Source organism: Mus musculus, chromosome 5 (assembly GCF_000001635.26).
Source record: "Mus musculus strain C57BL/6J chromosome 5, GRCm38.p6 C57BL/6J".
Classification (NCBI taxonomy): Eukaryota; Metazoa; Chordata; class Mammalia; order Rodentia; family Muridae; genus Mus; species Mus musculus.
This window is the reverse complement of record NC_000071.6, coordinates 17,822,787-17,835,391: the sequence shown is the minus strand read 5'-3', so window position 1 is coordinate 17,835,391 and position 12,605 is coordinate 17,822,787. Positions and strand designations below refer to the sequence as shown.

General features: G+C 34.7%; 1 protein-coding gene across 12 annotated transcripts in view; it reads left to right on the top strand.

Moving 5' to 3' along the window:
- Window positions 1-12,605, top strand: part of Cd36 (CD36 molecule) — a 107,270-nt gene that overhangs the window by 53,568 nt on the left and 41,097 nt on the right. For 5 of the 12 annotated variants that reach the window (NM_001159558.1, NM_001159556.1, NM_007643.4 and 2 more), the window contains 2 exons: window positions 5,843-5,936; window positions 6,408-6,617. In NM_001159558.1, the coding sequence (NP_001153030.1) occupies window positions 6,498-6,617 (120 nt within the window). In that variant the 5' untranslated portion in view covers window positions 5,843-5,936; window positions 6,408-6,497. Of the gene's footprint in view, window positions 1-5,842; window positions 5,937-6,099; window positions 6,230-6,407; window positions 6,618-12,605 lie in introns of those variants that run through there. The other 7 variants (NM_001159557.1, NM_001159555.1, XM_006535623.3 and 4 more) reach the window with 3 other exon arrangements.

The window sequence follows — 12,605 nt, the reverse complement described above, 5'->3', positions numbered from 1 at the left end:
TTCAGTGACAAGTGATATTTTAGTTTATGATTTTTGATATCATGTATATTTTCAACACTCCTTTGTCAATATTTAAAATGATTTATAGGCCAATTTGGGTTTTATTCAAAACTTCTCTATTTAAACATGATTTTTACTTTAAAATATAAGAACATTTTTCAAGAGTGTTGATACAGTGAGATTAGTATATAAACAACTTGTAAATCTTATAGAGCACTCTGTCTTGAATGCAATTTGTTAACTATTTGCTGTTGTTCAGTGTCATTAGCTTGTTGAAGTTTCAGTGGACAATTTGTGGTGAACTTGATTATTTTCTCCACAGTTAGGAGTAAGGCAGGAATTACATATACATTTACTGAGCACTTTTCTCTAATGAACAAAAATATTTTACTTCCCAAAAGGAGTGGGTAATTTCAAATAATTACTTTAAATTTAATTAATGTGTATCAGTATACTACTTAAATGTAAAAATGAAAGAAAATTAATGCCTTTGAAAATTAAAAAAATCATTTCAAATACTAGTAAGTTATTTCCCTAAATCATAATTTTGGGTTTAAAGAATAGATAACACATTTTAGAAAAAAATTAACTACCTAATTATTAACTATTATTGTTATTAACTAAGTAACTATAAATGGCATAATTTTTAATAATAAATTTGAAATGTTTCTAAAGATGTAAGGATCCAAGACTTTCCAGTCCTTTCATAAATAATTTTAAGTTGGCAATGTCTTTTGAAAGTCTAAGAGATCCTTGCTGTACATACTACTTTGTAAATAAGTAAAAATAAAATCCTCAAGAAATTTTACTAGTTGATTTTCCAAGAGTCTTTTAGAGTATATAAATGAACAATGTAGAAAACCCTTTCCACTAAAATCATTATTGAACCAGAACAATAAACCAAATTTAGATTAACAGATAACAGGCTGGCCTGGAGAAAATATTAAAGTTAACAATGGGTGGGGTATTTGTACAGAGTGTACTGAAAAGTTTGGAATTAATTTTGAAAGTCACAGTTGCTCCTCTTACCATTAATAAAAATTATGGTTATATTTCTCTAAATTTGAATAATTTTAATATTTTTGCCTACTTTGCTTTTCATTTCCTGAAGGAACCAATTTTGTTACTATTTTGTGATTTAATTCACAGTTTTATAGTTAACTTTCTAAAATATTCAATTGCATGGTCTGATAGAGTAGTTATTTCACCACTGAACAAAAATTTAATATTACACGTGCAATGTATACAATCAGATTTTATTAAAATTTGAAAATATTTATGCAGTTTTTATATAACTACAATTACTGCACTTTTCCAAATTATGGTATTGGGCAACAAAACATTAGTTATTACTACATTGCAGTTGCTTAAAATAATATTACATAATACATGAAACTCATTATTTGCACATTTTAACTTCTTCTTGTGTACACTTGTAATCTTTCTTAATCTATATCAATCTTGGAGAAAATAGAATAACAAAATAATTTACAAAAAAACACAACTGAATCCTTACCATCTTCTGCCTTTTAGCCCTTCTCTGAGCTTATATTTAACACTGAATCATATGTGCTATTTAACCAGAGAGTTCTATTTCTACACATAATTTTATAACAATTTTCCTAGGTCTTTTGTTTCAGCATGGTCAACTACTACCAAATAGCTGAACATCTTCCTATAGAGGAATTTTAATCTAGCAACATGGCTGCTCTAGCAAATGATCATATCCAAGGTTCTCCTAGGTCTATGTGATGTGGCTGGGATGTAGACACATCTTTAATCCTAGGAGACAAGCAGCTCTCTTGGGTTTAAGCAGTTCAAGACCATCCAGGGATAAAGCAAGTTTAGTGTAATGAAAAGCTTAGCTCCATGCATAGTGGTACGTGTCTTTTAATCCCAGCACTCAGGAGACAGAGGCATGTGGACCTCTGAGTTCTAGTCAGTCAGTTCCGTTGAATCAATGAGTTGAGAGGCATTGCAGTGGAGAGGAGTTCTTGGCAATTCACTTCATAGAGTCAGCTTTACCAGGATAGTTTTAAAGAGATGGGTTGTAGGTGAAGACAGAAGGAGCCAAAGAATGACAAAGAGACAGAAGATTAGAATAGATTGACAGAGTTAGTTTGAGGCTAAGCAGAGAAATTCAGCTATAAGCTGAGAGAAGCCAGTTTGAGTCAGTCAGTCTGGAAAAGAATTGGGGCCAGAAAAGCTGAGTTGAATCAAGCAGCCAGAATTCAGAAAGAACTAGAAAAGGTAAGTGTATTCAGCAGTAGGCCTCTGAGATGACAATTGCATCTGGCAAATAAAATTACATTTACACCTTCCTGTTAATCTATGCTTAAATGTATATATTGTCTCTATAGAATCATGGCTTTATAAATACCAATAGACAGGGTGGAGGGTAAATGTATAAAAACACATAATAAATTTTTTAAAAATCCTGTGTTCATATTTAACCTGTTATTCATTAAATTACCTCAAGTTGTATTTCCATATTAGGTTATCATGGGTAGGTGCTGTTCTTTTCTTGGGAAAGGAAGGGTCTATAGGAAAAGATGACAGTTTTTAGAGTTTTATGGCCTGGTTTCCTATGTTAAGAATAAGAATATTTAGCTGTTGGTAGATGGAGGAAAAGAGAATCCATGTGCCAGACTGATTCTGGAACATTGTCATCTTCACTGTTCACATCTCAGCATGCGTTACCTGTGGGCCATGTCTTTTCTAGGTGGAGTTTCTGAGGGAACAGAGTTTGAAACACCTGTGGGAATAATTAAGAGATTCCTCCCGGGAATTTGCTCTACACTTTGGCCTATTTACCAGGGAGTCTGCTTATAGTTCATCCTACCTCAGACTTTGCCCAATCTATTGGGTTCTACTAGGTTTCTCATTTAGTAAAAGGGCCCTGTGTTTCAAAGTTCATAATAGACAATCAGACAACACCAGGAAAAAAAATAATAATACCACTTCTCCTGCTTCTTGAATTCACTCTGAAGTTCTGAAAATGCAATCTAAATGTACTTTGTACAGTGGATAAGAAATAGCAGCTGACAGATTTGTAACTAGTGATATTTTAAAACATGGCATCCTATTCCCTCTTCTCCTTTAGATTAGTCCAAACAGTTCTCTGGTCCTGATTATTCTTTGTCTTTTAAAGTTCAATACTTTAAGCAGGAAACAGTTTGTTGTAAATAAATATTTGCACTATAGAATTAATGTTAGCAAAATTAATGCTAAGTTAGAAAATAAATAACAATGTAAAATATGAGCAGGTATGCTATTGAGGAAATGTAATTTTCTCAGATCCAAATTTTGGAGTCCTTAATATCTAAATTGACAGAAAATAGTTAAAAAGACTATATGTTTCTTTGAAGATAAGTATGGATGGCCAAGGTGCTGGCTAGAATGTGCTAACTTGAGCATTTATCTCTTGAGGTCAATAAAACACCTTCAGTTTTATGTCATGTACTATGAGAAAGAAAAGCACGAACACACTATAAACCCCTCCTTCCTCGAAATGTTAAGGGACTAAATGATAATCAGTAAGCCCTAGTGAAAAAAGGATCTTTCCTATTTTTAGGGCAATCCCAGAAACTTTATTATGACATGATGTAATGATAATAAATCAATCATTGAAAATATGAACCAGTGGATAAGCTAACTTCTTCCACTCTGTCAAATATCAGCACATGGTTGAAAGAATGTTATATAAATGCTTATATTAAGGTTTATCATAATAATCTAACTAAATATATTTATTGATACCCTCGTTTTCTAAGAAGTCTGACTGTACATCAGTGGGACACATGCATGTTCTCACTTCCGTTTGAACAGACATAACTCAGACCATACCTACCTCTACCTACTGATTATTAGTCAGGGGTACATGTCCTGTGATTGATTTCTTGGCAATGGAAAACAGGTTCTGTTTTTTGGATGCTTCAGTAGATGCTGTTATAACTTTTCATCTCTTGTAGAAACCTTTTGCTTTTAATAATAGAAATACTTCAATAAGAAAAATGTGGAAATGGAATACTCACAATTCATATTTATGGTAATATAGATCCAAACAAGGGACAAATATGTGCACTCCTAGTTCAAAAGCAATAATAGTCCAATTTTAAGGTCATTTTATACTCTACTTGTCAGAATTGTAAGTGATTTTACTAAATAATTTCTAGCTTTTATTTATAAAATTTGTGTGTGTGTGTGTGTGTGTGTGTGTGTGTGTGTGTGTATGTGTGTGTGTATTAAACTTTCAGGGTTTAATTATCTCTTTCTGCCTTATAGATGCCAATCAATATATCAGGCTTGGCAGCAAGTGTACTTATGCACTGTGCCATCTCCCTGCCCCAAATAAATAATTTTAATGATGTTCATATGGACATTAAATAACTTTCCAAGTAAAGTAACTCAGTAGGTGCTTTTACTTAGATCTAAGTAATTTATATTCACCAAACTCCTATAACACACAGGATTTCCTGTCCCAGTTCTAAGATCATGGGCCACATTTCCTTTTTTTTGGGGGGGGGGGAGGGGGCACATTTTCTTAAAGAGGCTCTTTTAACTTTTCTAAGAAGAGTTAGGCAGATATGAAGTGTGTCAGGAACAAAGATCTCTGGGTTGTCACCTTGCTGTGTAATCATAGTTGCCATACCTTTTGGTTTCCCAGGAAACAACTTGGAAACCATCCAAAACTGGGTGAATATCATTTCGGCTACTAACATAGGAAATTGCCACTTTCACTTTAGATCCTATTTTGAAACATTAGAAAAGTCAAAATATAGAGAGCCAGTATTTCTTTATTGCCTCTTAGAAGGAGGCAGAAAGGTCGGGTTTATTTCATCTCCAACCTTTTATTTGTGCTGAGTGCTGGATCCCTCTGCTCTCATTTCTGCCTTACAGGTATGATTCTTCCTTTACAGTTGGCAGAATCCAGCCTTCACACCAGTTCTGTGAGTCAGTTCTGTGAGTGCTTGTAAGATTGTATCAAGGAAAAGTCTCAGACCTTCCAACTGCATGAAAGGAGTAGGGCTAAACAAAGAGAAGCTCGGGGGTTACAGAGGGAGTACAGTTGCCAGGAAAGGGTCTGGGCGGTTTGTGCTTCTCCATCTTTGAGAAAGGCTTATGGTTGTACTCAGAGTATTTTATAAATGCTCTCTGTGTGCCTTATCTTTTCTTGGTTCTATTGGCATCTGTGTAGCGCTCTTGGCTATGGGCATTTTGATGTTACACAAAACTGTTCTAAAGTACAAACCACAGGTATACACCACACCATGAAGGGTTAAACACCATCATAAAACTGTCACTGAAGCCCAACTTCTTCTTCAAGTATTGATCAAAAAGACACGATTCTATCAGTTTTGTTACAGCAGGATCCTGTTGTTCTGTAAATTGCTTCTTTCCAATGTTATATAATACCCACACAAAATAAGATATTGCAAATTAAACTGCCTGCATGGAGTGCATAGTAGCAATACTACTGTATTTAAGAGCATTGACATGAATCTCTACATAGGAAAAAAATAATGCTACTAGAATTGGATACACAAGGGAATCTTTAAGAATAACAAAAAACCAACTATAATATATACATATTATATTTGTATCTTCAAATTCTTTAGCATATGTTTTGTCAAAATCATTGATAATGAAATCAGAAACCATATACTTTTAAAAGTTTCTGGAATGTTTTCCACACTGTATGGGGAAAGTTTCAGGCATGAACATAAAAACTGGAAAGGAAGTGGAATTTTCATTAATGCTATGATTATATTAAAGAAAATAGTAGTATTGATTTTGTGATAATGTTTTTTCCTCTGCATTTTTTTTGTTGTTGTTTTGACAGGTAGTTTACAAATGATTTGAAGTGCTGATCCTTTCAGAGTCTCAACAGATTATTTCTTAAACAGCTCATACATTGCTGTTTATGCATGAATTAGGTACGTTACCACTACGGTCATGGGTTAATAGACAAGGTATATCAGTCCAGCCACATTTGTTTTGCAGGAGAATTCCTGGCAAAGCACTCAGGGTTCTGTTTGGGTGGAGAAACTAGATAGGGCGTGAAGGTATAAAAAAGCATGCCACACTGTCGTAAGGAGTATTGGGATGGGAATATGTTTATATGGCTCGCCTTAGATAAGATTATAGTATGTTAATCACGAAGGGATTAATGTGCAAAACAGAAAAGTTTAAAAACCAAGCATTCTCTCTGTTACTCCTTCTGCTTCTGGTGAGTTTTTTTATGAACAAAAAGAAGGAGTAGAACCTAGAAATCCAGTGTGGTGAAACAAACAAAAAGACTTGTTTGTTAGTTGGCAAAATCATCTGTATCAGTAGCATGATTTCTTTGTACTTTGATCTTTTTGTGCTAATACTTAAGCTTCTTTTTTATGACCTCTTTCTAATAGTAGAACCGGGCCACGTAGAAAACACTGTGATTGTACCTGGGAGTTGGCGAGAAAACCAGTGCTCTCCCTTGATTCTGCTGCACGAGGAGAATGGGCTGTGATCGGAACTGTGGGCTCATTGCTGGAGCTGTTATTGGTGCAGTCCTGGCTGTGTTTGGAGGCATTCTCATGCCAGTCGGAGACATGCTTATTGAGAAGACAATCAAAAGGGTAAAAACGACTGCGAGAACCTGGTGTACCATTTACTTATTCTCCCGTGTCTCTTGTTGTTATTGTGTTATTGTTCTGGATGCTTGCTTGTTTTATATTGTCTGGTAATTTTATGCTTTGAGTAAGAAGGGTGAATCACTGTAACCTAACAAGATAAAGTAAGCATTTGGGAAACATTACAATGTAATGCGAAGTGGGCTCACATACAGTCGTATAAATATAATGTAAATTGGACTAGAATACATTACTAATCTTAAATACATCACATTTTGTTAAGACTTCAGATCAGAGTCGTGTAATTTAGTAGAAATAATTTTCTTTACTTCTGGAGTAGACTGGCATGCTTTTGAATAGAAATATTCAAATAAGTGTTTTATAAGGGTATGATTATAAAAGTAGTTGCATTTTAATTAACCATGAAAATTCATGTATCTATTTGAGAAGCTCTGGAAAACTGCTCATTTAAATAGGTGTAATAGTCATTAATAATAAGAAGTCTCTGTTTACTCGCTTTAGGATTTGGCTTTGTTAAACTTTCAGGGAAAATGTTCAGTAGGATGCGTCAAGCTAACATCAAAACAACAAAAACAAAAACAAAAACACAATAAATCAAACTTAAACTCAAATTGGAATGATTTAAATATATGGATATGGACAAAATCATCTCCCTCTCTAGTTCATTGTAATTAACTTCAAATTCAAAGAGATTTTAGTGAATTGAAGATATTTTAAGGGGAAGCCTACTTGCTATGGTCCTGAAAGAAATTCAGCAGTTTGAAAATAGTGGTTACAAATAAATCTACCCAGAACAAAGTGAACGGTAGAGAAAAGGTTTCTGCCCTGTGTAGAAGTACCCATGTTCATTTGAAAAGTTATCAGCTAATAGTGCCCAAATGTTATAGGCAGGAGCACTCACCTCCCAAATTAGTTGTGATTCTAGTAACCTAGACATCCAGTAACTACACTGCAGAGAGAAGAACCAGAGAAATTGATTAGATGTATTTATTTGTGGTGAAACTTCTGTTATTGACAAGATCATTCAGTCTGTTATCTACTTGTTAATTTTTTGCTACATTGCCTTCTTCAAGATATAAGCAAGCATTATTTGCATTCACAGGAACATTGATTTAATAGAATTAACATAAAACCCTCGTATATAGCTATTCACAAATAGAAGTTACTGCTTTGTAATTTTTCTTGTTTCATTACAAATGCTGAGGATTTGAGGTGAAATATTCCCTCTCCCTAGCCCGGCGTGGTGGCGCACGCCTTTAATCCCAGCACTTGGGAGGCAGAGGCAGGCGGATTTCTGAGTTCGAGGCCAGCCTGGTCTACAGAGTGAGTTCCAGGACAGCCAGGACTATACAGAGAAACCCTGCCTCAAAAAAAAAAAAAAAAAAAAAAAGAAATATTCCCTCTCATTGAATTATTTAGCTGTCATCTCTCTGTGTAGGTTATCAAAGGTAAGATTTCCTATACACACACTATATTGTTCCATAATTATACAATCATCCATTCTCCAAATGTTTGCATTTAATGAAAAATGTTATATTCTGCAATAAATGTTTTAAATTATACATACTATTATATATGTATATATAAATATATTATATATGATCTTTAACTCAATGTTGGGTAGTATTATCTTTCTTGGTAGTATTATCAATACAGAATTATCAAGAAAGGTGGGGGTGGAAGAGGAGAGGCTTGCTTGACCAGAATTGTAGAGCAGAGGGAGGGAGAATGGAGCTTCCACTTCTACAGGCCTTTTTATTTTGTTACTTGTGGTTTTCACCCAGATCATCGTAGATTATTTTCTCTGTTAACACATAGACTAGAACTGTTCTTTGAACAAAATAGTCACAGTCTTCAAGTATACAATATTATAAACTAGCAAGAACAGTGGCTGAATACTGATAATTAATCTTTTCTTCATTTCTTCAAAACTTGTTCATATAAACTTTCTTGAGGAGTATGTGAGTGCTAGCAGCATTCTGCATAAATCTTTGCTAATTTTATCTGAGATCATAATGAGAACTCATAAAAAGAGAGTTTTAGACAATCATTTGTATCAAAGTTCATTTTTGTAGCATGAATTATTGGGAGCAAAATAAATCAAAAAGTTTAAGAAATATCTAAAACAATGTATATCTTATGGAAAAATGAACAAACCTTTGAGAATATAGAACGAAATTTTGTATAGTATAGAAAAATAAATGTCATATAGGAAGAAAATGAGAATATTCATGAATATTCAGGAAGACACTGAAATTTTGTTTGATATTGAAGAAGCATATCATTTGAAAAGCCCATGAGACTAATTAATGTCAGGAGAGAAGCTGTGGGCTGCAGCTAAATGCTGTGGTGAGGGGCAGACGGAGGGGCTACATGGAAGAAAGACTGTATAAGTCAGGTAGGAGATGACTCCAAGGAAGCAGGGCTTCAAACACAACAGATGCACATATGAACTCACAGAGGAAGAAAGATTGTATAAATCAGGTAGGAGATGACTCCAAGGAAGCAGGGTTTCAGACACAACATATGCAACATATGAACTCACAGAGATGATGACAGCATGCAGAAGACCTGCACAAGTTCAACCTAGACAAAACTCTAGCAAGGAAAAGGGAAGAGAACACAAATTCCCACCCCCTAACCAAGAATCTATATAGTTGATACCTGCTGGGAAAAAAAAAATCACTTTTCTTCAATGCAGCACCAATTTGAGTGATTTAAACTACACACCAGGAAAGGTCCTATGCAGGACCAAGAAGTAGTTGGCCTACACAAAATGGATTCCATGTTTTGTCATGCAGTTTTTGCTTGCTTTGCTTTGGTTTAGGTTTTTTTGGTTCGTCTGGTTTGCTTTTCTTTGATTCTGTGTTTTGATTTTCATTTGAGAGAGAGAAAGAGAGAGAGAGAGAGAGAGAGAGAGAGAGAGAGAGAGAGAGAGAGAGAGAGAGAGAAAGAGAGAGAGAGAGAAAGCAAGAAAGCAAGCAGAAGTCAGGTGGGCTGGGTGGTAGATAGGAGGGTTGGATCTGTGAGGAGTTGGTGTTGGGGGAGAGGAAAACATGATCAAAGGATATTGTAAGGTATTAAAAGGTAGATAACTTAGCAAGGTTATTAGAATAAACAAAAGGTGGGTATAAAGCAAAGTGTACTTGGATTTAAGAAGCTTTAAGCAATAAGAAGAATAACAAATTGGTGATGTAATAAACATAGTTGCTATATTATTTTCAGTAAAAGGAAACATGTATTTAGAGAGCAGTACCATCAATAGCCTGGTGGTATAATTAAGACCTTCCCATGTAAAAATTCATTTAATTGTCATAAATAAACATGTGAGATTATTCCATCAATTTTATTATCTCAAGATATTAAATCAATTATTCCTTAGAGATTAAATGGTATATCCTTGAATAGTATGACCCTTAAATGCATGGGGTTAGGAAGTGAAGAAACAAAAGCTACAGAAGAATAAGTATTGTCACACAAATCTTTGTAAAGGAGAATTAAAAATAGTTTTTGTATAATAGAAATTTCTTTGCTTATAAGTCCATTCCATGGCAAAAGCCCTGAAGTGGGGAAGTTCAAGGAAAAGCTATTTATGTATGGATGCATTCAACTTTTAGATAGAAGGATTAAATCAGGGAGGAAATGTGTAAACATGGATTTATTATAAGGTGTCCCGTTGGCTTGTTGATGGGAATACATATTTGAAGACGTGTAAACATAGATATTTGGCAAGTGGCTGATGCAAGTATCACTCTGTACTCAAAGGTCAGAGTTCAGATAGATTTGATCATTGCTCAGAAATTATAGATAAACCTAGACAAGCATTCTGCCTTTTAGGGATTGAGTGTCCAAAAGAAAAAAAAAAAGCAGGGTTGTGTAAGAATTTGTGCATAGTCAGAGGGAAAGGGAAACAGGAAAGGAAAAGGTTTTTTGTTTGTTTGTTTGTTTGGTTGGTTGGTTGGTTGGTTTTGTTTTTGTTTTTGTTTTATGAAGAAGGTGTGGGGAAAAGAGTGTAATTTAGGAGGAAAACAGGTATTAAGGGACGATCAAATGAAATATTTCCTAGCTGATGAAAATAGTGGTTAGGGCACATAGAGATGGCCCAGTTGTGATATACTGGTCACACAGTGGGAAGACCTGAGCTCTGTCCCCAGAACTTATGTTAAGGGCTGCCATGGTAGCTCATAGTTGACATCTCAGTAATGAAGAATCAGAGAGGGATGAATTCTCAGGGATTTCTGGCCAACAACCTAACCTGAGCCCTGACTCAGTGGGTTATTTGTCCTCAAAAAGGACTGTGGAGTTTAGGGATCCCAAAGGCTGATAAGTGGGATAGACCTTAGGACACCACATGCAAGTGCACATGATTTTGGCTCACAATCAATGCTTTAGAAACAGAATTCAGCACATGTATGTTTCTTTTTCTTTCCCAGGTTATTATCATGTAGTTCATGACTCACCCCGAATGGCAATCTCCCGTGTAAAGTTCTTATATAAATCCTAAAATTATAACTTTTGGATCTCTGAAACTTTAAATCTTTTTTGTTTGTTTGTTTTTGTTTTTTGTTTTTGTTTTTGTTTTTTCAAGACAGGGTTTCTCTGTATAGCCCTGGCTGTTTTAGAGCTCACTCTGTAGACCAGGCTGGTCTCGAACTCAGAAATCCACCTGCCTTTGCTTCCCAAGTGCTGGGATTAAAGGTGTTCACCACCACTGCCCGGCTGAAACTTTAAATCTTAATGCTCCAATATAATTTAATACATTTTAATCCATATTTAAATTGATCATAACCTAATTTAATGAGTTAAGACCTAATAATACAGCCATTTGTTCTTTTAACACAACTGTAACCAATTATATGAATTCTCTTTCACTTTACAGATATAACCCACAAACGTAAGAACTTTTATTAGCTTATATTAATTGTACATACCAATGAGTTTCTCTGTGATATTTTCCTACATGCATAGAATATATTTTGATTATATTCATTTCTCATGACCCTCTTTGTCCTCTCTCAGCAATATCTTTTCTCTTCAAGCACCATTTCCACCTGATTTTTTTTTCTTTATTTGTGACAGGGTGGATGAGTTTAATTAGTGTTGTTTACATGAGAACTCCCCCTATCCCTAATGAAATGCTGCTATATTTAACCTTCTGCACATTATATTCTGGTACTAACAACTCTGATGAGTTTGTGAGCAAAACAGCCATACCATCCATACCATGTCATTACATTCTTTCCCTATAGATGCCTCATTCAAGACTGAGCCAGCAAGAAACATTCACTTATTCTGAGCACTTTCTCAGTTATAAGTCTCTATAATAACCACCATCCTCTGCCAAGGCCACCTTCCCTGGAGTGCTTGTCTATGAGCATGGAAGTAAAATATTAAGAAGAAAGCTGGAAGGACACAAGTCCACATTTTAATCCATATTTAAATTGATCATACCCTAATTTAATGAGTTAAGACCTAATAATACAGCCTAACTGCAGTTGTTAGGGTCTGCAACCTCCATAACTAGGGCATTTGACTAGATTTACTTTACCAGGATAGAATTACCTCCTGTGCCATGGAGCCTCACATCTAAGCTGAAAGAGATTAGCTATACTGTTCTACTTAGAACCGGTCCTGGGTAGATTGGATGTATGTCTTGACTTTACATTGTAAGGAAACTAAGATATAACTAAGTTAAATAATCTGCACAGACTCACATAAATCTACAATATTTAGTTTCTAGAATAGTATCTAGTTTCAAAATATACTGAATGTGCTAAACATGACTCAGTTTTCACATGTTCTTTGGTGAATGGGGCAATTCTTATAATTTTGTGTGCCACCTATCTCAATACAAAAAAGTATAAGGGAACTTTAATTATTACACTAACATTCACTGTTATATGAAGGAGACATGCACACTTGGTTTTGCCATTATATTAAAAGAGTACTCACCCAAGCAACTGTCAAAGTTAG